This window comes from Strix uralensis, chromosome 11 (assembly GCF_047716275.1).
Source record: "Strix uralensis isolate ZFMK-TIS-50842 chromosome 11, bStrUra1, whole genome shotgun sequence".
Taxonomy (NCBI): Eukaryota; Metazoa; Chordata; class Aves; order Strigiformes; family Strigidae; genus Strix; species Strix uralensis.
The window spans coordinates 24,808,943-24,835,703 of record NC_133982.1 but is presented as its reverse complement, the minus strand read 5'-3'; the positions used below and the strand labels follow the sequence as shown (position 1 = coordinate 24,835,703).

Below are 26,761 nucleotides of genomic sequence, written 5' to 3'. Positions count from 1 at the left end.
TAAATCTGCTACTTTGACTTAGAAATGTGTTAGTGACATTTGCTGTGTCTTCCACGAGTGAATACAGAGCTTTGCCTTGGAGGTCTAGCTTCTAAGTAAGACTTTTTTTGTTAAAGTATTGGAGCTATTCTGTATAACTTGAGAACACCAAATACAGGTAACTATAACCTGCCTTGTAAAGTGTGTATACATAGTCTGGTCTTTCTGGCAGGAGTAAATAATAAGCTGCTTCATTTCAGTATATTCTCTGTGATTAAGCTAAAAATGACACCTGGATGACCAAGGCAGAAGACCAGCACACAACAAATCTCAAACTTTTATTGTCTGTGAATGAACTCTCCAAAACTGAAGGATGTGTTCTGGATGACTACAGCTGCCTTCTGGAGTGGCAGGAGATTTTGAGTTACTATCACATTATAATCATTCTATTGGAACACCCTATTTAAAACAAAACACCATCCCCTCCAACTCCCAACTCTTCCATTACTTCATCTAGGAAGCAGGCAAATAGGATTTTGACTACTGTGTGCAGTTTTGGCCTCTCCATTTTCAATATAGTAGACCTGGGAAAGCTTTGGAGGTCAGCAAGGAAGATAAAGCTGTGTAAAACAAATGTAAGTAAGCTGAGAGTGTTTCTAGGAAAAAAGAACATCTCTTAGAGTGGAGAAAAGTATATAAAAACCTGAATGGCACAGAAGGGATGTTTAGAACTTCCTTGTTTCATCCTTGTCTGCACTTGCCTGAAGTTTGTCTTGCAGTAGAGACAACTAAGATATTAAATAAAGGTTTAAAACAAACAGGAGGAGTTTTGTTCTCATGGGAAGAATCTTTCCTCAGCTTCTATTTACTTATTTATTTTCTCTTACAGTTTCTTAGACTGATAGCAGTCTGTTTATGGAGACATCATGGTTTAAGTCTAGGCTCAGAACTGTAAACCACAGAAGTCTCATCTGCTGTTGCTGCAGCTGACAGCAAGGCTCCTTATGCCATGGTGCAGATCCTACCATGGCTGAAAATATGTATCATGCAAGGTTTTAAAAAAATAAAAAATCAGATGTGCCAAAAATACCTAAAGCATTTTGACTTTCAGTTAAATGTCTTTCCTCTTGTACTTCTGAATGCTCTTGGAATGAGGAATTTAATTCAGTTCTCAGATTCCAGTCCATGCAAGCATTCATCAGATGATACAGATGGGGGTGAGGGTGGAGAATAACCCAGAAATCATATTAATTACAATGGATTTCTTGCTCTGAAAAATTTTTAAACCTCTGTGATATCTACTTTTATATATATATACAGTACTTAAGGGTAACCACTACCATTTGAACATTGCTTTGGAATATAGATAATAGAACATAAATATTAAATATTCAGCAATACACATAAGAAATCTTAACTAATGTGTGCAATGTTAAACTCAGTTTTTCTTGGTCATATTTTAAAAGAAAGAAAAGGGGGAGAACTGGACTTCTTGGTTCTGGATTTTTTCCAAATAGTTCTAAGTAATTGTATACTTTTGAGAAACTTAAACATACCTGAATGTTTATCCAAATGTGTTTGGCTTGCCTGCAACCCATATTCCCCAGCAGCAGTTACTTTCTATACAGTAGACTTTATTTTGGCAGATACGGTGTTACTGTTTGAGGAAGGTTGAGTAACAATGTGCAAATTACCTCCCGAGGTTTTGGCAAAGACGACGGTAAAATAGACAATACTGCGAGGCAGTAGCATGGAGCTGCCAGTATGACCTAATTATTTTTAGAGGACATCTGAAAGCTTCAGTGTATTGCTAAATCAGTCCTCAGCTTTTAATAGTTTTAACCAGAAATTGTCAAACTAATAGCAGTTTGTCTCTATGGAAATGTATTTGGATAATGAGAGCTGCATTCCTTCCTACTCTGCTTAGGTGTGAGTGACGGAAACCAGAACCGTGCCTTACATTCACTGGATTGTGGTAAGTCAGTGAGCCAGTACCTACAGGAGGGTTTCTCTTAAGTTTTAGGAAGCCAAAAGTACTGTCCGTTTGCTTCACTTCCTGCACTGTTACTCTGAGGCCCCGGGTCAGTTTGCGTTGTTTTAAACTCCGTCCAGGACCCGCAGCAAAGAGCGCCTCACCCCTGCCTTAGGCAGCCTGCACCCCGCCTTCCTCGCCCAGCACGGGCGGCGCGGCGGGAGGGGCGGCCCTGGGTGGCGCTTGGCTCCGTGCCGGGCCGGGCCGGCGGCGGGCTCGCTGGGAGCCGCGGCCACCCTGTGCCGCCGTTCTTAGCAGCGGGGCTGGCCGCGGCGGGGCGGGCTCCTGCTCGCGGGGCCTCCGCGGCACCGCCAGGCCGCCGCTCCCGCGCCGCCTTGCGGATCGCGCTACTGGCGCCGCGTTCCTCGGCGGCAGCAGCGGTGCAGGGGACCCGCGGGCTCCCGGGGACTCCGCTCCAGAGCCGCGGTGCCGGGGAGAGGCGAGGGAGTACGGCCTGCGGCCCCGCCGCCCCGGGGCCCACAGCTCCCGGCGTGCACCGCGGCCCGCCCCGCGCGGGGCGCCATTGGCCAAGGCACCTTCCGGCGGCAGCGCGGGGGGGAGTTGACCCGGAAGTGCTCTTGGGGAGCCCCGGAAGCTCCCCTGTCCTTAGCAACGGCGGCGGAGCGCCCGTAGCAACAGGCCGCGGCCATGCCGGTGTGGCTGCGGGAGTACAGCTGGCGGCAGACCGGCTCCGCCGTGTACCTCTCGCTGCCGTTGCGCGGCGTTCGGGCCACCTCCGCCAACATCTTCTGCACGGACCAGTACCTGAAGGTGGGGCGGCCGCGCCCGCGCCCTCGCTCGTCCCACGTCGTGCGGTATCGCCGCCTGGAGATGTGTTGTGCCCGTGGGCCTGGGGCTTGGTCGTACTTTATAGCTCTGTTAAGAAGCACCCGCTTAATACACCATGGCAGCGCTGTCAAATTTATAATCCTCTATATTAATCTGTAATGTCCCTTTATATGCTGCAGGCTGTTAAATATCCCACTAGGGTTAATGGCTTTACTACTGTTCATTATTCTCCGTACTAATGCTCTTGCTACTCAATAGGTGACAACTACCCGTTCTCTATAAATGGCCTGAATTAAACACATCTGCTTATATTATGAATAATTGTTCTAAATTTGAGGTCCACGGCTTCTGTTGCAGTGCTGAAGAACCAACTTTCTCAATCTCTTTTATCTAGTCTAATAAAATACATAACTTCCATATGGGATACTAAGCAAATTAATTTTGTCAATAGCATGTGTTTCTTGAGGTTTACTGAATGCTTGTACTGAGTATTCTGATTATGTGAGATTTAATTAAAAATTGTAAATATTAGTACAAATCAATTATATTTTTATAGGTAAGCATCCCTCCCTTTTTATTTGAAGCCATTTTATATGCTCCTATTGATGACACAAATAGCACAGCAAAGATTGGAAATGGAATCATTTTCTTCACTTTGTATAAAAAAGAAGTGGCTATGTGGGATTCCCTGACACTAGCAAATGGTAAGTTTTGTGCCAAAACTTTACAATAAGCAATGTGAAACTTCTGCTGCTAGATGTCTGCTAGGTTAAACCTTGTTGTTCGTTGTTAAAAACAGAAAGTATATGAAAACAGACAAAGAACATCTACTGGCTAGTGCACACAAAACAAAACAATATTGTAAAAGTTACATTTTGTACGTAAGCAAATCTTAACTTTTTTTAGAGATGTGCTTGATAACTGCTTTGTGGAATTTGAATCATGTTGCGTTTTCCTAGACAAAGTAGCAAAAGGAATCCTGGTTTTATGAGTATGGTACATAACAGTAGTTTTTGTTTGTTTTTTAAGCTAACAAGGAGAAACTGCAGTATTTAAGAGAGAATGCTGTTCTAAAAGCCCATGAAAAGGCAAAAGAGGAGACAGAAGCAAAAAAAGTTACAAAACAGGAACACAGAAAATATGCTTTGGAGGCCACAATGAAGGTAAGCTTAGAAGGAACCCTACAAGACATATACATGTAAACAATTACCAACTAATCTGGCAGCTGCTTGGTTAAATGTACCTTAAAAAATATGAAAAGTACTCATTTTTATTACAGTAGTGGGAGAACCTTGTTATTTCTTTGTGCTTAAAGCATATCTATTACCAAATATGAAAATGATACAGAAAAAATACTTAGACATTGCCATTTTCCATTAGTAATACGAGTGAAAGCTTTTGGTGAGGAGCTCAGATTTTTGTCAGTTGGAAGGAGACTATGGTAATGTGGTAAAACTGTAATCTTTTGGGGCCTTTGCATTAGCACTGTCAAAAATACTGATTAAAAAAAATCTTAATTATTCATTATTATATTTTATATCAGACTTGCTATTGATTGTCTGTTGTGTGTATCTTTGTCATTCTGCATTTTATGCATATTTTAAGGTACCTTCTTTTCTTCAAAATGTTTATGTATATAAAAACTCTGGTCACTTCATTTGTGTTTAAAAGGATTTTTTAAGGTATACAGTGCCATTTTAAGATTGCATGTACAATTTGGACTAAAATGAACTGCAGTTAGTGACTTAGTAGCAACGCTGTACCTATTCTGCCTATGTAATAATCTCAAAGAGAAGAGGCAAAATAAGAAATAGTGTATTAAAATGAAGCCATATATTTTACATTTCTATATATTCCAGAGATCTGCATTGGAATATGGCTAGAATTTTCATTGTTTTTAAGTAATATTTATTTATGAATGTTTCTGGATCATACCTTAGTATGATAGTTAACCTTAGTAACATAGTTAAAAGATATGACTTTTAAAAGCTAATCAGAAATCTTTACTCTCCCAATCTTTTTAAAGCATCTTTTATAACTCTGTTTGTACAATCACATTAATTATGATGTTATGCCTGGTATATGAAACTGGGAAGATAATGGTGACTTAGTCATCTTACTGTTATCAGATGTTACATATCTCATAGGTTTATCATTCAAACAGTTGGAAGAAGAAGAAAGAAAAAGAATTGAAGATCTGAAAGAAAAGGAGCGGCAGAAGGTCACTAAGGAGTTGGAGTTATGGAAAAAACAGCAAAAAGATGCTGAGAAACAAAAGGGGGTACAAAAAGAAGAGGAACTACATCATGAAGTAGAGAAATTAAAGGCGAAGAAAAAGGAAAAAGTGAACAAAACTATGATTCCTAATGAAGGAATTTCTAAGACTGCACTCAAACCTACAAAAGGTTGTATTATTGAAATACATTTTATCCTTCTTTAAAATATGGGTATAACTTTATTCCTAGATGTTTCTAATTCATCTTTTATCTTTTTCTCTCTCTACTGAACTAATTCTTTTAGTTTGCAGTTATTTTCAGGCAATTTATTGAGCTAAAGCATGTGAGTTCTTAGCTCTCGTTTAAGTCTTTGGAAGTACAAGGGCAGGTTTGTTCTAAGCTTTAGAGAAGTAAAACAGAAAGCCTTTCTGACAGTGTAAGGGTGGAGTTCATGTTACCCTAAGTTACGTAACTGCTGGTTTTCATAGAAATACACAATCTTCTTTCATTCTCTCTATCCCGTGTCTTGGCCCCACAGAGAGCCAATTCAGGAAACTAAACCAACAGAAAATATTTCATTTTTGTTTTGTTTGTGTGTTTTGGTGAGGTTAGTGTTAGTTCTTGCAGTTGCCCTGTCAGAGAATCATATAAATAACAGAGATAGTGTGTGAGAGGAGCTATTAGAGGTTTAATTCTAATGTGCAGAATTTCTAAATTAGGTGTACTTTGGACTTTGGTAGAAAATCAGAAAAACCTTTTTTGTTTCATTTTTCATTTCCAGTACTCCAATTCTTTTCATAGGTCATGGTTCCTGTAGTATGTTTTCAGAAAATTTAAAGGAAGAACAGTTACCAGCTCCTCGATCTGCTGCTACAATTAAAATCAACTTTACATCACGAGTTTTTCCTACAGCTCTGCGAGAATCTCGCATTGCAGAAGAGGAGGAGGTAAGGTTTGCTCTCTGTTTTAGTATGATGCTTCTACTGTCTTCCAAGATGGCAAATTACTTACCGTGAATTCAGTAAGTTGACAAAAATGTTACCTGTGCCCAGAAATGTTACCTGTGCAATATTCTTATCTTCCAAGGAATGCAGTCTTATTTACATAAGATTTAAAGACACACTTCTATATAAAAATTATTTTCACCAAGCATGTGATTATGCAGATTAATAAATAGCATGTTCCTTTTTTGGGGAAGCAAAAAAAAAAAAAAGGCAGCAATATTATTTTAATTCCTTGAAGTACAAAATTTGAAATGTCTTTACTCTTACATTTCAGATTCTTTAAGTTCTGTCTTCTTAAAAAGAAGCTCACAGTTAGGTCTTTTGAGCTCTATTAAATGAGCATAAAGAGTTTAGAAATGCCAAAACAAGCAAACAAAAATGTTTTAGTGATGCAGTAACCTTACTGCTCACACAGTAATAAAATATGTGGGGAAACTTGAAAGTTTTTCATATCTGACATAATTAAATATTTCTCTCTGTACAAAATATGTGGCAAATAGAATTCTTTTGATAGGAGTGAGTGAAGAGATCAAAGCAAAATCCTTTTTTGGATTTGAATTTTTCTTCAGAAATAATACTTACACGTTGTATATCTACAGTGGCTACGTAAACAAGCGGAAGCTCGAAGAACAATAAGTGCTGATTTGTCTGAGCTGGAAGATTTAAAAGAAGAGGAGAAGAATCCAGATTGGTTAAAGGACAAAGGAAAGTAAGTTAGATTCCATTTGAAGGTGTATATAAAATTAAATATTAGTTATATAGTGTATATCTATTGTTTAGTTTTGATATTTTCTATTTATCCTAGATACAGATGGTGAATGTCTACGTAGTAGAGAATTTATTGACAGCTTATGGGGTTTGAATCTGATAAAGTCATGAGATGCAATTGCTGAAGCTCATGATGGACAAAATAATTGTGAACATATAATGCATAATTTTCTATGAGGATAGTTAAGTCAATGCAATATTATACTTAGGTGGATTTCCTTGAATTTGTACTTTTTATTAAGAGGTTAAACATCTGTCTAAAACTTCAGGAATTTGATAAAAATATTGGTATGTTTATATAGCTGTGTTATACAAAAAGGTTTGATTAGGCAATCATAATCAGATACATAGCTTTCAGAATTAGTCCTGTGTCTGCATAGATGTGTCTGCCTCTTACTGTTCTGCATTGCTTTTAAGCAGTGACTGTTTTTGTTAAGTTGTGTGTCTATATGCTGTATTGTCAGCATCAAGTCTGACTGAGCTGTCAGCCGTGTTGTTCTCAGAAAGGGCTATAAATGGCCATTTCCAAGGAAAAGCTCCTAAACCTTCAAATTTTTGAAAAGAAATTGTTAACAATAATTAGGTATTTATTTTGTGATTTATCACCTTGTTTAAAGTGCGTGTCTCACTTTTTGTTTTATACTTAGCAAAATGTTTGCAACGGGAAACTATCTTGCGGCTGTAAATGCATATAACCTCGCAGTGCGACTAAACAATAAACTTCCCCTACTGTATCTCAATCGTGCTGCTTGCCACCTTAAACTGAGAAATTTACATAAAGCTATTGAAGATTCCTCTAAGGTATAAATACATAGCTTCTCTGTCAGCTTATACATGATTGTGATTTATTACTGTGATGCTTCTGTTTCAAGCAGATCTGTAAATACTTATTAGTGCAATTCCAAATTTTTTAATTCAAAATTGATGTAATGAAGTCATGGTGAAAGGTTAAAACTGGACAGTGATTAATTAATGAACTTTCAGAAATTTAAAACAAAGAAACAAAAAAAACCCTAAACCATGCTTCCAGACATTTGGGAGGAATGGCCATAAGTAGATTCAGTACATGTTTCTTTACAGGTGAAATATTGTAGCAATATATAAACCTGACAACTTTGAGCAGGAAAGAAAAGAAAAGAACATATACACAGATACCTTTTGTATTATGTTGTGGTGTTCATTTGGTGGGAAGAAAAAAGGTGGTGGTGATGAGGAGGATACCTTAAAAAAACCCCAACAAGATGTTTTTAAAGAAGGGCTGTATCATCTTGGTGTTTTAGAAGCCATTATTTGTGCAATGAGAGAAGAGCTATCTCAAATGGCACCTGAAATAATTTGGAGAAAGTTTTCCCAGAGTTATTATTTTTTGAACTAATAAGTACTTGGGGCTTGAAACTTATTTTTTCTATTTTTTTTTCTAGTAATTACTACTGCAACACATGCTTTCTTAGGGCTGCTTTTTTTTTTTTTTTTTTTTTGGTAGCATGCTATGGAATATCATGTATGAAAATAGAATACATTATTTGACTGTAATAAACATTTAATCCAGTATTTGTCAGTTTTTAGCCATGGCAATGAAACTGTATTTATCAAACTGTGGGGTGACAAATCTTAATGACTAGATTCACAAGCCATATAGCTAAATTTGAATAGTTATTTTATATTTCTCTTTGAATAGTTATTATGTTACTGCATAATAATAGGGATTAGGGGAGAGAAGTGTGTGTAAATGAGAAGAAAACAAAATTATGGAAAATCTACCTCTAAATATTTTGTGTGTTTTCATTTGTAAAGGCACTAGAACTGCTGACACCACCTGTTCCTGATAATGAGAATGCTCGAGTAAAAGCATATGTGAGACGTGGAACAGCATTTTGTCAGCTGGAATTATATACTGAAGGTGAGACCTTGGTTTTGTGAAAACATGCACATGGATTTATACTGACATTCAGGTAGTTCTGTTTAGCTCAATGAGAGTGCTCACACCTTTAATTTTTCAAGAGGGACGTTAAAGGAGGCCTGTACAACCTATGTTTCTTTTGTTACGAGCCTTCATACCACATTCCCTAATTTTTTAATTTAATTTACTGGATAATTGCAATTCCACTTGAAAAATCTTTACAAGTTTTAAGAAAAAAATGATTGTATTCCGAATTTCAGGAGTACGCAGTTTTTCTATTGAAGAAAAGGCTTTAGGGAAGTGTGTATCCTCTGTTTGGTCTATTGGGTCAGTCTTTCTTGTCTGTAGTGGCCAGCTATTGACCATGGCAGCTTGGTGGCCACAGAAGGTATTAGTGAGGAATGAATAAGAGGTTGGAGATGAGATATTTGTGTTGGGAAGCATTCAAATGTAGGATGCAAACTGATATGAAACTAGGTTGCGCTAGTTTTTCTGTTCATGAAGCAATGTTTTATTGGTTTTGAGATTATATTTACAGTATTTTCAACTGTGGAACAAATTAACCTGAAATACTTCTAAAATATTTGCTTGTGAAGTGCTTAGTAATGTATCTTTGTAAAATGATTTATGAAACCTGTATTGATGAGCAAAATGTTTCATCAAGTACATGTGATTTGTGTGAAAACAGCTGAATTAACAGTGTCCCTACTGAGTTCTCTAAGAGTACCAGTTTAGTTTTGTAATTGTGAATTGTAAAATTGTAAAAGTGAATGTTGATAATAGAAAACGAAGAATATAAAGAATGTTAGTGTTGAAATACTAAGCTTTTCTCATCGGTTACCTTTTTCTACCTATGAATCACTTTGTCATTCCCTTACAGCTCCATTTGCACTTGGAAACCTTATAAAAAAGACAATTAAACAAGATTTTATTTTATTTCCTGTACTCATGGTTTGCCTTTTTTCTCCCCAAGCTCCAGTATTCACAGTTCATGTCTTTTTTTCCTTGTTTTCATGCACTTTCATTCTGTTCTTCAATTTTACTCATCTGCAGAACACTTTTGAACACTCCCCTTATGCACATATGCATATATGTGTGTATATATGTGTTTTCATGTTTCAATACCTGAAAATGTTTATGTAGTACAGTGTTTCCACTAAAATGTTTTTTAAATAATGTAAACAAAATATAAATTTATTTACTGACAAAGCCTAATGTAATTCTGATTCCGTCTTGCTCCATAGCAAAACTCAAGATCAATACATGATGCGTATGACTAGGGAGCAGTTATTTCCAGTTAGTTGCTAAAGAGGATGCTCTTGCATTATTGATTGACCTTCTTCTTAAATGTATCTGTATTAGGTCTCCAGGATTATGAAGCAGCTCTCAAGATTGATCCTAAAAATAAAACTATAGAAAAAGATGCTGAGAAGATTCGACACCTAATTCAAGAAACAACACAAGAATCTTAATAGAAAAAAAAAAAAAAGGAACTTTTTAACAGGGACACCTTTTGAGGGCATCAGAAAGAATCTTAGTTCTCTTCAGTATGTTCTTAACTAGACATTTTTCTGTTTCACTCAGAACACCTACAGAATTGATAAAAGATTGGATATATGAATTACTATTTTTGGAAAGTGTAGTATTATAACAAATATGATTAGATATATTTTATATCATTTTGATACAAAGTTGTCATATTTTTGCTTTCTGTGATATATTGGTGGGCTGAATATTAAAACATGCTTTTGGTACTTGATTTAAAGTTACTCATAACTAAATTAAGCATTTGTCTGGAAATATCTACTGAAGCTAGACAGTTGGTTTTCAAACAACTTCAGTAGCTCCATGTAGTCAATACCTGTTAACTTCTTGTTTTTCTGTTCACCACCAAAGCTGAAAGAGTTGTGTTTCATTATGGTTATATGCTTTCCTCTTTTCTTATTGTTCATAGTGTTTGGCACATCTGAAACTAAGTGAATTTAGATACTGTAATTCAGGCATCTAATTTGGAAAACCTCCACCTGTTAGCATAGAGGTAGATGTTACGTCCTGCAGAACATTCTTTTTGACATTAAGGAATGTACACTGAATATTTTCAGACTATTTTGAAACATTTGTTTGGGCTGACCAAACAAGGTAATTGGAAAAATTATAAACCTGTAGTGTTGTATTGTAGTGGTTAATGAATCGTGTGATAAATAGTCCTATCAATGAATATGACTTCCTCCATACTACTACAATTAGTAATCTTACAGTGTAGTGCTGTAATAGCATATTCTAAATCAAAACCGTTGTTATTTATATGAGAATACATATTTTTCTTGAGCTAGTGTTTTAATTTATACTCTGTTGACACTGGCCGGTATCTCAGGAATACTGGTGTGATTACAGATTCTCAAAAAAGGGACCATCCTGGTGAGGTTACAAGTGGTGTAAAATGACATGAAGCATGACACTGTCCTTTGAATTCCTGCACCTGTTGTTCTGGATAGCGGAAGAATGTAATACAGAATTTTATTGTTTGTATATATGTTAGCATTTGTATTAGCGTGACAACCCGAAACACGGGACTCGAAGTGGTTCTGTTTTGTTAGGCGTTCTGTCCAAATTGTGACTGTTTCAACTACACTCCTTTCAGTAGCAGTTTTAGCAGACTTCTGAATTTTCCACGAGTCTGTTTCCTGAATACCATTTATGACAGGTTTCTGTCTTTAGAAGAAAATATTTTTTATGCAGATATATGTTATTCTGTGTAAATTTTATACTCTAGGAACAGGGAGAAGGTGCAGGCGTTGTTTCCAGTTGCTTTACTTAGAGCCTTGAGAGGCGTGCTGAGGTGAGTCAGAAACGTCTGGGGTAGCTGCTGTTTCTTCTTTCCTACAGATACCTACTCCATTGCAATGGAAGGGGGTGAAAATACTTTTTTATAGCAGTTGGAAGGACAGCAATGCAGGAGCTTTAGTGCCTCAGTTGAGTGTAATGGTATACTTGCCAAAATAAGGCTATTTCGTATAATTACTGAGGAGAAGCGGGGGCTAAGGAGGAGAGACGCTGGCAATGGGAAGAAGAACATGCAATGGAGTAGGTGCTGGTTGTAAGTTCCTGATTTTCTGTTTTGGTTCCAGAGCCTATTAGAACACTCTGTATACATCTGTATAGGCTGTTTGTATTGCAGTGATTTGTTATAGCTGCTCAAGGCTGGTTTTGATGTGGGCAGGCACCTTTTTCTACTGCTATGAAATAGAAACAGTGCCCTCTTTAAAGGTTAGGGAAGCAAATTGGTGGCATGAACAATATCTGCCTGTTTCATCTGATTATATTGTTGGATGTTACACTTTTGACTTCAATACCTGAGCTGATGATGTGTGTACTGTATCAAAGTCATATGCGTTATGCTGGTCCTGAGATGTAAGAATGTGGAGACTGACTTTATGTTTTAAAATTAGAAAACAGTTTAATGAAACTGTTTAATTTGGTTTAGTTAAACCATGACAACACAGCAAAATCAAAATACATCAGATATTGACAGTTATTCCCAGAATACTGAAATAACAGATTTATTTTCTTAAAGCTAGGTGTCTCATCTAAGTCTATGAAAAAAAGATGGAGATGCGTTTTTATAGAGTATGCTGGAAATTGGGGTAGTCATATACCCTACTTCTGTCAATGGCAGTGTTTAAATAACTATCTTGAAATGACGCACAAGTCAGTAAGTGTTTTGAAAAGGTTTGATCCACTGGATGATAAATACAGGGTACCATCTGCGAGATAGGTGGTATAGCACCATATTCACTTGAAGTTGTTTTAAACAGTAAAACCTGAGGCTTTGTCAAAGAACTGTTGGTCATGAGTGTTTTGGGGTCCAGCATACAGGAAAACACCGGGTTGCCAGGATTTGTGCAGAGGGGCAGATGAAGAGATTGGTTTTGCTCAGTGTTCAGACTTGATGGCAGTTCCTCGGCAGAAGTCATCTTCTTTCCCTATTCAGGAGACATATTTTAATTCAGCCTTTCAAATAACAGGGCAAAGCATTTCAAATTTGTCAAATGATTGTGGTCAGAGCAAATGTTGCTCAAGATGTGTATTGAAATACAGGCACGGTGGAGAGTGAGGAACTTAACACTGCTGACTTTTGACCTTATTTAGTAAACTGTGGTCAGTGATAAATTAGTCCATTAACTATGAAGTAGCAGCAAAAATTTGGAATTTGCATCAACTTCTGCATTAGTGATAATCTTGAGCATAGAAAATATCTTAATATGTGTGGTAGAAATAGTATAGATAATAAAAATAGGAATGAGAGTAAGAATCTAGTGAGGTTTTGTGGATAGTTTGTTTTGGTTTTGACTTTTCTAATATACAGAAGTATGTATGCTAAAATAGAGCCCTAAAGAAATGTCCAAATGACTGTACTTCTTCACTCATGTTTGCATGCATGAGTTTACTTTTTTTTTCCCTCTGTAGGGAGTGAATTAACATATGACAGATACTCCTTAGTCTGTTGGTGGTAGGTGCTCTAACGCAGTGTTGGTGAGCATGCAGTAAAACTGCCCTGAAAGGCCACCTCCCTTAGTTTTGCTGAGCAAGCCATTCAAAACCTGCTGGTCTTCAGAGGTGCCATGAGATCTTTTTTCTTTGTACCTCAGTCGTGTAAGAGATGAAGAAAACATTCAAGTTGCTAGCTTAGATAAAACTCACATAAGAAATCCTGGCTTTTCCTTTACTTTGTTTATTAATGAGGCCTGTTGTTGTCTCCCGTTTAGTTTTTGCACCAGTATTAGAGCACTGGTGGGGCCCAATTCCCCGGGCTTTAGGCTCTGCTCTGTGTGTATTGTGGATGGGATGTGGTGTAGGAGCTGCCTTACCCCCAGCTGCGAGCGGCTCTCGGGGAAAGGACAGCTTCTCCGGAGGCAGCACGGCCGCAGCCGTCTGGTTCCAAGCCCGTGCTGTTGGGAAACTTTCCAAATGCGTTAATTCACAGTCATCAGAGTTCTTCCACCTGTCCAAAACCAGAAAGATCAAATACTTCTAGTCTCCGTCTGTTGTGCCTTTTTTTTTTTTTTTTTGTGGGTTTTTCTTTGGTGGGGCTTTTTTGTGGTTTTGTCGTTGTGGGTTTTTTCCTTGCCCTTAGCACAAGCACTACTCGCCCGTCAGGGAGCGCGTCCCTTCGCAGCGGCTGGCCCTCGCCCGGCTACCCCGGGATGGCCTCTGCGAGGCGCTCCCCGCGCCGCAGGTGCCTCGGCGCTCGCTGTCCGCGGCCGGTCCGCAGGCCCGCCCTCGCGCTCCTCCGCGCCGCGCTCCCTCCCGAGCTCCGCGGGCCCGGCCCGGCCCAGACCCGCTACCGCTGTCCGGGAGCGCGGCGGCCGCTCGGTCCGAGCGCGGCGGCGCGGCGTTGCCATAGCAGCGGGGGCGGGGCGGGCCTCCCGCCGCGGTGCCCGCTGGGCGCTGCAGTCGGCGGGGCGGGCGGGCCGCCGGGCCGCGGCCTACGCTCGGACTACGCTCGCCAGGGTGCTGCGGGGCGCCGCCCCCCTGCGCAGGCGCGGCCCGGCCCGGGCGGGTCGGCCCGGGTCGGTGTTGTTTTTGACGGCGTCACTGGCGGCCGCGGTCGGTGTCCCCTCGTCCGTGCCGGGCCCCGCGGGGGGCCGCGCTTAGGTGAGGCGGTGGGAGCGGCCCGCGGGGGAGCTGCCGCCTTCGGCCTGGCCGCGGTGCGCGGCCTCCCGGGGAGCGCGGCGGCCGGCGGTGCGTGAGGGGCTGCCTGGAGCGGGCAGAGCCCGGCGGCGCTGGGGCGGGGGCAGCCGCTCGCTGTTGGCCGCAGGGAGCGAGCAACCGGGGCGGTGCGGGGCGGCCGCGCCTCTCCGCGGCGGCCGGGCGGGCTCGGCGCGCGGCACTGCCCGCTGTGCCGGCCCTGGCCATGGCGTTTGCCAACTTCCTTCTCTTTCATCATCTGCCTCTGTCTCTCCGGCTGATGCAAGGTGTTCTGTTTCCTCAGTGGGGGGGTGTGCCCTGAACTGTTCCGGTACCGGGCCGGTTTCTGTGTCAGGTGTGTGGGAGAGAGGTCGTGAGCGCTCAGCAGGGAGCGAGTGCCCTGGCGTGGGTTGGCTCCTAGAAGCCACATTTGTCTGGCTGGAAGTCGTAGCGATGGAATAGTCGGTATGGGTTGCTAAATATATTCATGAAGAAGAATGTTACTTTAGGAAAGAAATTACACCGCTCAGTAGAAATAATAGATTTGCATGAAAACCCTGAAGTGTGATACCACTGTAGCATGTTTTTATTTCTGCTGTGCGACAGAGAAGCTGCTGTAGAAGAGAACCATGAGTTTTTACTTGGAATGACAGCACAACAAACTCTAAAGAACGCCGATTTCTATCCGTGCCTTGTTATTCATCTTGTCCTTTGTCTACACTTACCGAGCTGGTTTTTTTAGCCTAGGAGATCCTCTTTGAAGACAGAAGAACTTAGGGGTTTGTTTAGACTGGAATAGTTATTCTTTCTGAGACTGGTATTTATTCTTCACCAGTGGATAAATAGGATGTGGTATCTCATTTTTATGTGGAATAACTTGGTATTGCATTACGTATGACTGTAAACTTCTACACCTTGTGCTTCTGGTTTGCATGTCACTAAGGTTAGGAAAGTAGTTCACACTCCTGGTTCCCTTACCCCTCCTCCCCCCCCCCGCCCCCCCACCTCCCCCACTCCCCCAACAACAATATGTAGAGGTTGAACTCTGAATATAACAGATATTTATTTTGTCTAGATAGAAATTTAAAAGGTGATGTCACTGAGAGTGTAGGACGTTTGCAGGCCTAGAATCAGCTTTGCAGTTTAGACTAGAGTACAGAACAACTTGAGCTGTAACTTTCTTCTGAAAAATAGTGGCAATAAAAGTGTTTAGTGAGAAGCCAAGTGAGTGAAGCTGTGCGTATGGGGTGAGTTGTTTTTTGTTTTTTGAAACTTTTCTTCTGGCTTGACCTGACGTACAGGAGATGTGGAATACTCCACTGTATCCTCCAGTTATCCTTGCTGTTACTGGACTAGAACCCATTAGCATCATCTTGGTTAGTTAGGAAGTTTGCAGGCTTCATGTCTGTTTAATTCCTGCCCAAAGCTACTTCTTTTTTTTTTTTTTAATAGCTTGCATTCAGAAAGACAGTGGTAACTGTATCCAGCACCTTTGGGTGGGTAGGAACAGCATACTGGTTCTTGGTCATTCTTGGTCATTTGGTGGTGGAGAATACAAGCTGGTGAAGAATTTGTGAGTTGGTCAGTTTAGCCATTGGGCTCAGATTAGTCTTCTGTATTTCAGTTTCCTTAAGAGACTGGATTTGACCTTAGATTTACTTATGACTAGGTATGTTTTATTAATCTTTTACAGAAATAAGCTGTTAACCCTAGGTGTTGATTGAAGTTTATGAGCCCTGTAGTTAGGTGTTTTTTTATTAAGGCTTTTTAGGCTGTTTTGCTCTTTTAGCACTAATTATAATTAATATAATGCTTTACTTTTGATAGCTGTGTTACTCATGTATGTTTGCTGAATGTGCTTGTAGGAATATAGCGACCCTAGAGATGACCTTCAGTCTGATGCCATGTTCTCTATCATATTTGATAAATTTAGCGGTTCTACCTGTAAATCTCAGTGATTTTGTAATTATTCTTTTTTATTCTATTCTTTTTCTTGATACTAAAAACTTTTCTATTTTGGAGATTGATTACCTGTATTCAGTTAAATATGCAGTATTATAATGTAAAATAATCTGGTTAAACACAAGATAAATAACTTAATTCAAGGCCAGCAACTAATAGAAAGTAGTGATTGTTTGTTTGCTTGTTCCTCTTTTTTTTAATATTTTTTGATTCTGCCGATACCCACCTAGTTAGGTCCTGAAGCTTTCAGTTAGGAGGGGAAGACAGATGTTTAGTACTCCATGGAACCTGAGGCCATGGTTAGGTATTCAGTAGAATTGGTTTTATGCAGTGCTCAGTTACCTGTCAGTCTGTGATCTGGATGGAGAGGGAGAACACACCAGCATTTATGTTGAGTTAGCTGGGGCCCACAGTGAAATGCTGAGCTAGCTAGAGGAAAACATACTTTACCATGTCCAGTACAGTCTGCTGTTAAAACTTGCCCTTGCAAAATTTGTAAATGCACATGTATCAACAGGTTGGGGTTTTTTTTGTGTATTAAAGGATTTTAATTGTGTGACTTCACTGTTCTTAATCTAGCACTGAGGTGCACTAAAGCAGGAATTGCCATGTTATGAAACCACAGCCTGAATTTCCACAGTGGAGATCAGACTTACTAGTAAGGACTGGGTAGCCACCTGTACTATATTTGCCCCAAACAGTGTTGTTTGTGGTTACACAAAAGGCCTGGTTTTCAATGACAGTAAATGTGGTACTCTTATGATTGCTCTGTTTGTTGAACTGTAGAATAATTAAATGGGAATGTTTTCATACTGAAGAGAATTCTTAAAAGATAATTTCAGATTACCAGTACAGTTTTTGCAACGTAGCCAGCGATCTTTCTGTTAGGTGGCAAGTTCTGATGCTGGTAGTTACCTTCCTCTGAAAGGAATACTGCTGCTGAATGCCGGGTCAAAGTCAAAATAATTTAATGACAGCAAGCAGATGTTATCATCTTATGAGAATTGGGGAACTCCGTCTCTGCCATTTGGGCATTTGTTATTTTGATGATTGAAGAAGTATAATTTAAAAAAAAAAAATCATGATTTTGATGATTGAATACAGTATGATTAAAAAAAACCCAAACCAAATGACCCCAAAACAAAATACTCCCTGCCTGATGTTCCCCAGCTGAGATTCCAGGAAGAGCACTAATGAAGGAAGAAAGAATTTAAAGGAAAATGACAACCATATTCAAAGTAGGGCTTTATAATAAAAGGAAATCCAGTTTCTCTGTAAGTTTGATACCTAAGTTGATTGTTAGTGAATATTTTTGCTTTATAAACTGTGGTTGTGATTGTCACCATTGCCTTTTTTTACAGAGTAACCCCAAATGTATTAGTTGAAGTTGATGAGGAAAAAGTGTTATATTAGAAAAAGTATGATAACTACCGTAACGCAGAGATATGAGATAAATGTTTACTGTATTTTGTAAGAAACCTAAATGGAATGGGAAATTTTGTGTTTTGCTGTGCAAATTTCTAGCCACACTGACGTATTTAGATGTTCTAATTCAAGGTTTGTGTATATTTTCTGTGTTAACAAACTGGGAGTAAAGGCAGGATTGATAATAAAGTAGAGAGTAAATAAATTTGAACAAATAGGTGCTTTTCTCTGTGTTCTTACTGGAAGTAACAAAGTATGGGAAATAAAGCAGATGTCTGAAGTTCTCAGAACTCTCTGCTTTGTCAATATTGTCATTTTATAGAAGCCTTATTGAACCATGATTTCTTTTGTTGTTTTATTACATTGGATGCATAAAATAACACACAACCGATTGGAAATTATTCTGGTTTTCAGAAGTTTTTTTTCCCCAAGATAAATCTGTAGTAAATTTTTATTTAACATGTTGATACGTTTTTATTTTAAGGAACGAGAAATGCATTACATCTCTTTTTAAAGTTAGAATTTCTGTTAGTTAAGAACTTTAAAAAATAATCCGAATGTGTAACAATAATGAATACTCTGTATTCCTGGTACAGGAGAGAGAATAAACAGACAGCTGCAGCCAGATGGCTCTCTTATGAAAATAACTACCAAAGTCATCCAGTACTGTTGTAACAATTTGTACTTCAGGTTTTTTCATTCTGTTTTTGTACTCTCCAGGTACTCTCTCAATTTTCTTCAGAATCACTATATTTGAGAGTATTTGAAAGGAGTGAAAGAAACACAAAACTTTGTTTTGCCCAGTAGTTAAAGAGAATTACTTCCAAAAGAGCCTAATTTGTGTTTTTTCAAAAATACCGCAGTGTTTTCCTTGAATTCCTTGCCATGTATGAATTCAGAAATGGCTTCGTCTACTGAAACATGTCTTAAACAATGATGCTACAGACAAATTTTAAATTTGATTATTGATTTATTGGCTAACTGTGTGTGTTTAGCTAGTCTAAGAGCTTTTTGGCTGCCTAAAATAGGTAGGTACCTAGCAAAGCCATATTTGCTCCAAGTATAAAAAAGATAATATGAACTATGTACAAAAGAATATATTTTCTTTCTAAGCTTTTATTCTATCTTCTTTTTTTTTAATTCCAGAATAACAGTTTTGAGTTAGTGTAGGGTTCTGTAACATCATGATTTGGAGTCTTCTGTTTATTGTTTTTCAAGGCAATAGTGAAATTGCATATCTTGCACGTTAAAAGAACCTACTTTTACTTGCAGCGTGCTTTGAAAATGTCTGAAAATTCCAGTGACAGTGATTCATCTTGTGGCTGGACTGTCATCAATCATGAGGTACCCAATCTCAAATTAATAAAGTTCTTTCAGTTTAAGACTAGCCATATGCAGTAAAATATTATTTCAACTTTGTAGTTTTTGTGTGTATGTTGCATTTCAACAGAGAATATAGAAGAGAGAAATAAGAAAGCATAAAAGTACTGTTTAAAAATGTGTATCCTTTACTATAGCTGACATAAATTTTGTTATTTAAAAATAATTTTTTTCTACAAAGGTTTTACTTTGAAGAATTGCTAGAATTTTAGTGAGATGCTGTCCTCTGTTCCATCTTTCGTGAAAACATTGACATTCTATGTAACTTGTCTGTTGTTGCTAATGTATTCTTTTCCTTCCAAATTCACACCACCCTGCCCTGTTCCCCATCCCCGCCCCCCCCCCCCAAAGGTTGGGAATAATGGGCAGGCAAAAATTATCATGCAGAAGGGAATGATTCCATGATTTTTCCAAGTCTTTTTTACCTCTAAGGTATCTGATCCTAGCTTTGGCAGTTCTGTTTAGGAACAGCCCTCTGTCCTTACATTCTGTCTTCCTTACTATGAAAAAATAGGATAGGGACAAGTTTATGCTCAATGATGAGAATATTAGAATTACGATAGAATATTAGAATATTGTAGAATAGAATATTAGAATAAAGTTAAAATTAGAATATTCAATTGATGTGTGGAGCTCAACCAAATTTGTATGGCTTCAGTTGTGCTTCTGCCCATCTTTTGATCTCTGCTATAGCTTCATTTGTTAGGCATACTTTTATTTGAGATGAAATGCTAGAATTCCCTCATTCTTTGATCAAGTCATGTGGTACAGCTATTTGCAAAGTCACTATTATGTCTGTGTAGCCCTGTTTTAATTTGTGTGTTTGTGTTTCCTATCTTCTGATGTTTGACTAGTTGTATAAAGTGACAATGGGTTTATTAAAGCAAAAGTAATTTTTAGCCTCTAGAAGAATAAAGCTTGAGACAAAAGAAAAAAAAAAAGAAGCAATTAAAGGTCTGTTGGGATCGGATTTGTTGTTGCCTAGGTGTCTATGGGGTAGATGTCTGAATCTGATGTTGGTTTCTAAGCTTTCAGTGTATAGATTAAATCAGTGCAGTCAATGGAGTCCAGAGTGTGGTAATTCTTATGTGAAGGTCAACACTTACATTTGATCAAATGACTTGCTTGTATTGATTGTACAGGTGCCTTCAATAATTTGCTCAGGTGTAGACAGGACAGTAAGGATAAGCTGTTTCTCCTTCACTGCACACTCTTCTATTTGCTGATTATAATGAAAATCTTGGTAATTCAAAAGGCAAGCCATTACAAGTTTGTGATTGTACTCAAGTTTTGAAAGATCAGTTCAATTTCAAAAGGGCAAGAGATATGGTTTGTGGCTTATAAATGTTGGGCCATGGTTTCATTTCTGTTGGCAGCAAGGTGGTATTTAAGAGATGGTTAAAACTACTTTTCCTTTTTTGGGTTGGATGACAAGTTGGGAATCCTGTCACCAAAAGAGAAACAGAAAACTCACTCCAGTCCGCAAGAGCAGGTGGGATGGGATACAGGAGTGCACAGGCTGCTGGACTTCACAGACTTCTAATAAAAGTGAAAGGATTTGGTAGTTGACTACAACAGTTGGGTTACTCAGCTGTGAATCGCAGGCTTTATTTTCATACTTGGAATGGTTATTTTACACTGTAACTGAAAATGAATTATGCAGGCTAAATAAATTAACATAGTACAAGAAGGCAGGAATTTGTCTAGCCAAATCAGAACAGATTTCTACGGTGTAGAGATTTTCTGTTCCCAGTTATTCCCTGATTAAAAGAAATAAAATCATTCACTTTGGGTAGGAAAACACAGGTGTTTTAAGAGCTCCCATTATTGGTGTTCTGCTGGCAAGACAGCTTTGATTCTGAGTGTGAAGAAAGTATAATGAATGGGGTAGCTAGATACCCTTCACACACTTGTTATCCAGGGAGGGGGTGACATGTGGACTGCTGTATACTTTGGGAAAATGATCTGGAAATGATATTTAGGAAAGGGCTAGAATTTAAGGATTAGACAAATTTGGAATACTTTAGTATTGCTTTCTTGCATATTATCGTGACTTGTATTGATGATGACACAACAGAATCAGTTTCTGGATTTGTTTTGCCATTTACAAAGGCATTGGGTTAAGAGGGGCAAGAAACGGCCGTTGACTAGATGGTGATTGCAGAGAACTGAGTTGTCTATGCTGCATTTAATATCTGCTTTGAACAGAGCAGTGATGCTGTGTATTGTTGGACTACTTTTAAGAAAGGACTTGCTAATTTTTGTAGGAGTGTAGTGAGGAGACAGTATCCTTTCTCAGCCTCTTTGCTGTTGATGAAATGGAAGGGTGATAGAGGTGTAGCAACAGATAAAGTGAATTGGAGAGTTCAGACATCAACACCAGACTGCGTGTGTTTGAAACAGGATGGCTTACCTTGTACTCAGCTAGCCCAGTTTCTTGGTATTTTAGCTAAAATTGTAATCTGTTTTAAGCTATATTCCTGATGTTTGTCTTCTTGTGGAGCCTGGGCAATCTAAATTGTTTTTTTTTTTTTTCTTCTTCACAACTTAAGAAATGAAAGTAATGGTTCTGTTATGCCAGAGAACAATTGTCACATAATAAATCTGTATACCTATCTATAAAACCCAACCAAGCCAAAAAAACCAGTTAATTTTGTATGTTCTTTCCCAAGATTTCACTCAGGTTTTAATAAGTTACTTATAATTGAGTGGTGAATTTCTGAAAAACATTTGAGATTAAAATTGTGATACTTTTGTAGTCAAAAGAAAAAAAAATACAAACTATTTGTCAAATTACTAAAGCAGTTAATTTTTGCAGCGTTTTAAAAGGAACATAACTTTCTAATGTGATGGTAGAATGTATCTTATGCAACTCTTCTTGAGGTATCTAATCTTCCTGAAGACAGTCTTCTCTTAAAAACAAAAACATGCATGTTTGCTTGAGTCCTGAAATGAGGCATCGAGGGAAACTGATCTGGAAGTATTACTACTACTGTAATTTCACACCTGCTGTTGCAGAAATAACTATCTCTGTTTACAAAAACAGCTCAAGTTATTTATGGATCAGAGTGACTTTGTATTTTTGAGTTATGTTTTGCATGTTTATAGTTTTCTAATAACCTTACTTGTGTATATATTTTATATATATATACATACATGTATATATATATTAAATATTTAGAATTGTCAACCATATTGCTTGCCTTTAGTGCCCTGCAACCTCTGAGTGTTGTTTATCTTCAGTTCCTGTTTTGCTCTGAGGTTGTTGCTGACTGGCAGCTGAGTAATAACTAAGTCTCCTTTCTGGATTACAGAAAGCAAGCCGATTTGAAGACTGTATAAATATTTGTTTTCCTAGTGTTGGAGATGTACTATTAGAACAGCCATTCAAATTTGCGGACAGGAATTGAGATGAAGTAGAGCTATGCATATTTTTTCCTGGCAGTAGTAGTACTTATTAGCGTTCGTGGTGGTACGAAGTTCTGTTTTGGGGCAGGTGTGTGTATTTACATACGATACATGGACATGTGTGCAAGAATTAGATGCCATATTCCAAACTCATTTAACAACCTCCTCTGTTTCTCTAAATTCTGTTTAATAAATAGGTCTAATAAAGCTAATAGAAAATAGTTATTTAAAATATTTAGCATAATTGTTAATTGATGCCTAAATTGCCTCTTTTTTTACCTAGAATTGTCCTTCTCTGCCTTTTTTCAATGGTAGTCATAAGTATTACACGCTAACAGTTGTTTCCCTCTAGTTAATTACTTGATATTTCTCTTGCTTTTCTTTGCTTAAACTCTTCTTCAGTTCTAAAGGTTATTATTCTTCTCTTCTGTTTTTATTATTAATGTTCTGTTTTCTTGTGACCCTTTCCTTCTCCTTTGTTGATGGAAACCCCAGTAACTGTAATGTTCATTTAAAACTCTTAACTCCAGGGTTCTGACATAGAGACAGTGACTTCAGAAAATGGAAGCACAAATGATAACCATGAGTTTGTTTCAGAAGAATACATTTCTTTGCAAGAAGAGGAGCAACCAATTGATTCGCAAGGTAAGATATTAAAAGAGGAGCAGTTCCATAAAATAGGTAGGTATCTGTTGTGGCATTGGCACAAAATCAGTATTTTTAATAGAGTTTGTATACTCTGTAGGCCTCTGTCAAAGTACTTGCTTCATCAGTATCGGAATATGGAAAATACTCAGTCATCAACTTTATAAAAGTATTTTTTCTTGAAATAGATGAAATTAGGAGAATGTCTTCAATTTTGTCAGTACTTTGGATGTGTTTATAAAATACTGGGCACTGGTGTTGCTGGAAGATAGTGTATGGAAGTGCTATTGATAAAAGAAATATTCCTTCCTTGATAATGTCATAAGTCAAATAAGAGTAATTTGCAAGGAATCATCAGTGCTTATAGACCTAAAAATAACATCAAGGCACTGTGAGCATTTCTTGAGTTGGAAGTGTAAGTCTGATGCATATTAATATAATGAAAATCCACTTATTTTAATTACTAGATTTAATTCTCAGTTTGTAAATACTGATATGAGAACACAGACGTGACAGGTTCAGTGTGCAGTGGACTAAATTTGGGCTTGGCCATGTTTCCAAATTCATAACCTCTCCTGTAGAAACAGGACTGGACACTTAAACTCCAGTGAAAATATTTTAATTATCCTAGAGTACAAATGTACTGTGGTATCAATTTACAGTATAGTGTTGGTTTTTATCTAACTGTGCTTTTCACTTATAGGTTACTTGCATTATGATCAATGTAAGCATTTGAATTTAAATATCTTCCAAAACATTGTATTACATAATGACAGATAGGATTCTGGTGTTTGTTAGAGAGATATTAAAAATGAGATTTAGTGTATCCTTAGAAAACCTTCCCTGATATGACTAGATAATAGGAATGTCACAATTATACATATTTTAATATTATATGGGAGTGGGCATAATTTGTGGTTACTGGTTTTAATCCCATGTTTGTTTGTTTTTTACTGTTTTTATTTATATAGCTCAGTGCACCAATGATGGAGAGATACCAGTGGTAGATAATACTCTCTCTGCTTTTGTGGAAACTCGGACAGTTCCAGAGGTAAATTATGTTACGTTATTCAGAAGCTTCTATAAACCCCATCTGACAATGCCAGGCAATGTTTTGAAGGCATTAAAAGAAAGATACTGATTTTTCCTTTTCTTTAAAGCATTAAGAATTCTTGCTATTTTTAAATTACTTTATATCGTATGTATCTGAATAATTTTTACATTGTCCATTTCACTAGGGAAATAAAGAAAAAATCCCTGATGATGGGTCCTGCATTGGAACTGTTAGTGATGATTCTGACATTGTTACACTTGAAGCTCCAAAACCAGACGAAACTCAAAGTCAAGAGGAAGCTCCAGCTGATGGTGAAGAAGCTCGAAGTTCAGAGGATTTTAACATGGGCTCCTCCTCTAGCAGTCAATATGCGTTTTCCCATCTAGAAACTGGTAAGAGTGATAAATTACTAAGCAACTGTGTGCAAAAATGTCACCAGGAAAAAAAAAACAAAAAGAAATCTTTGCTGAAGGAACCTTCTTTGTGTGGAAAGGGAAAAAAACGGTCTTGTTGAGTACATATCCAAGTATTGGCAGTCTCTAGGACAACTCTGGTTGTCCTAATTCTAAAACTTTGTCCAAATACATGTTTGCAATCTTTTCGTTTGAAAGAGTTCTCTTCCATTAAGTGTTCACTATTTTAAAAAGAAAGTAAATTTCTAGTGTATTTTGGAGAATTAAAATTACTTTTAGTTCATAGAATAACTGTAAGTTTTCTCTTGGCAATTTTTTTGGCTTTTGTAAGTTGGCATAAATAAGTAGCAACTGGGAGAAAATTGATTTTTGGGGCCATGAGGACTGATTAGCAGCATGATTACAAAAACTTTTTGCTTACCTTCATAGATAGACATGTAGGGAAAAAAAAAAAAATTTTTTTTTTTATTTTTAAGATACTCCCAGAACTTGTCAGAAATATGCAATGCATGGTATTCAGGAGGAAGGGTATGAATATCTGGCCAATTAAAACAAACAAGCCCCCAACAAACCCAAACAAAAAAACTTACTCTTCTCTAGTTCTCTAGTCTTCATTTTAATTCTGTTTGGCTGCTTATTTGTAATCTTTACTATTCTCTTTATTCTCTAACACTTTTGTGTTACTGATTTTTACCTTTCAAAGTAAGCTTATTACAAGAGCAGGATTTTTCTTAAAATACTGTTTTATCTTAGGAGTAAAGCATCGTTAACTGTTCACGTATCTGTATAGTATCTGTTGGAATCAGAAAGTGACAGCTTAGCATCTAATTATGACCAGTGATGATTCATAACAAAGCTGTTGCTTTCTTTAAGTCTTCTGGATGACTTGAATTAATTTTTAATTTAAAATTTAGTTGACTTTCTTTTTTCTTTTAGGGCTGAGTTCTAAAAACGCTTTTTTCTTTTCCCCCCCTCATGTTTTTGTACACAAAAGTCAGTTGGCTGGAGAAGCTGAGGAAGATCCCTGATTGTGTAAGGGGATGGGGAAATGAGGTGAAAGAGCATGTGTCTCGCAGTCTTCCTTTCCAAGGTGGTGTGATTAAATCTGATCAGCTTGTGTAAAGCTGATTTCTTATGGCTTGCATGGAGTGTTCTTAAAGTTACCAGTAGCAATCTGACTTGATCTTATAGTAGTGATATTCCAAACAGATGCTGAAAGCCAGTCCTCACGGAAGAATTTGGCTAAGGTGTCAGTGTTTTATTTGAAAAATGTTAAACTTACATTTTTAAGTTTGAAACGGTCATCAGTAAGCTTTGTAATACGTTGTAATACGTATGCTTGACTGTTTAAATTAATGGTTCTTGTTGGATTCCAAATCTATGTGTGACTGGCAAAAAGAATTTCTTCTTTCTGACTTGAGCGGATTTCAGCATGGTCTTCGGTGCTGTGCATTTAATTGAACAAGTATTATAGAAAATGTCTGGACTACTTTTGCATTTGTTTCAAATGCCAAAGTTTTAGCAGTCAGAATTTTCATGCCACTTTTTGGCAGTGGAAATCTTTGCCATCCACTTCTTGTCAAGTTTTCTATTGTGTTGGAAAAGGATGAGCTTCTGATTTTCCTAATGTAGATACTAAAATGTTCTACAAGGATTTTCTGCCACTTTTACTTACAAACCAATTCCTGCTTAGGCTGTCTTCACCATGCAAACTGAAATGTTTTAATACTGCTTCATGAATGAAGTTAACTAGCAGAAGCATTCATATACTGAGATAAACTGCATCTAGGCTTGAGTCATGTCTGTGCAGAAACGTCAAAGAAAATCACATTCTTAACTGACGTTGTCACTTCATCTGGTTTCTAGTGTAGATCTGCCACTTCAAAATCTTAGCAGAAGCTAGAATTTTGGACTGCTGTTGTGGTCACATTTTTTATACTCCTTTTCATCCCGTGAATGTTAAGAGTACAGCTTTGTACTGAATTCTTACTGCAGCTGTAAGGCAGTGTCATTCTTGCCTGAAAGTGTAATGCTGTTGACAGCTTGCCAGTGCGTGCTTATGAATGGCTTTAAGTGTCTTACAGTTTTTTCTCTTTGC

At 37.9% G+C, this 26,761-nt stretch overlaps 3 protein-coding genes across 10 annotated transcripts in view; 2 read left to right on the top strand and 1 right to left on the bottom strand.

Moving 5' to 3' along the window:
- The first annotated feature begins 2,195 nt into the window (after positions 1-2,195).
- Positions 2,196-10,906, top strand: DNAAF4 (dynein axonemal assembly factor 4). Its single transcript, XM_074879886.1, has 9 exons — positions 2,196-2,782; positions 3,357-3,504; positions 3,830-3,963; positions 4,965-5,205; positions 5,818-5,963; positions 6,620-6,729; positions 7,436-7,589; positions 8,583-8,688; positions 10,051-10,906. The coding sequence occupies exons 1-9, from the start codon at positions 2,660-2,662 to the stop codon at positions 10,158-10,160; spliced, it is 1,272 nt and encodes a 423-aa protein (XP_074735987.1). The 5' UTR covers positions 2,196-2,659; the 3' UTR covers positions 10,161-10,906.
- A 114-nt stretch (positions 10,907-11,020) lies between these two features.
- Positions 11,021-14,076, bottom strand: PIERCE2 (piercer of microtubule wall 2). Its single transcript, XM_074879888.1, has 2 exons — positions 13,557-14,076; positions 11,021-12,671 (listed from the first exon to the last, which is right to left on the bottom strand). The coding sequence occupies exon 2, from the start codon at positions 12,660-12,662 to the stop codon at positions 12,309-12,311; it is 354 nt and encodes a 117-aa protein (XP_074735989.1). The 5' UTR covers positions 12,663-12,671; positions 13,557-14,076; the 3' UTR covers positions 11,021-12,308.
- A 65-nt stretch (positions 14,077-14,141) lies between these two features.
- Positions 14,142-26,761, top strand: part of CCPG1 (cell cycle progression 1) — a 29,235-nt gene continuing 16,615 nt past the window's right edge. For 4 of the 8 annotated variants that reach the window (XM_074881102.1, XM_074881101.1, XM_074881100.1 and 1 more), the window contains exons 1-6: positions 14,142-14,343; positions 19,036-19,107; positions 23,082-23,196; positions 24,168-24,247; positions 24,435-24,642; positions 25,658-25,753. In XM_074881102.1, coding sequence (XP_074737203.1) covers positions 19,048-19,107; positions 23,082-23,196; positions 24,168-24,247; positions 24,435-24,642; positions 25,658-25,753 — 559 coding nt within the window. In that variant the 5' untranslated portion in view covers positions 14,142-14,343; positions 19,036-19,047. Of the gene's footprint in view, positions 14,344-14,591; positions 14,732-14,777; positions 14,842-19,035; positions 19,108-23,081; positions 23,197-24,167; positions 24,248-24,434; positions 24,643-25,657; positions 25,754-26,761 lie in introns of those variants that run through there. The other 4 variants (XM_074881104.1, XM_074881103.1, XM_074881098.1 and 1 more) reach the window with 3 other exon arrangements.

Coding starts and splice junctions, on each gene's coding strand:
- DNAAF4 (XM_074879886.1), top strand. CDS start 2,660: ATGCCGGTGTGGCTGCGGGAGTACAGCTGGCGGCAGACCGGCTCCGCC. Junction 2,783..3,356: donor GCACGGACCAGTACCTGAAG/GTGGGGCGGCCG, acceptor ATATTTTTATAG/GTAAGCATCCCTCCCTTTTT. Junction 5,206..5,817: donor TGCACTCAAACCTACAAAAG/GTTGTATTATTG, acceptor TTCTTTTCATAG/GTCATGGTTCCTGTAGTATG.
- PIERCE2 (XM_074879888.1), bottom strand. CDS start 12,662: ATGACTTCTGCCGAGGAACTGCCATCAAGTCTGAACACTGAGCAAAAC.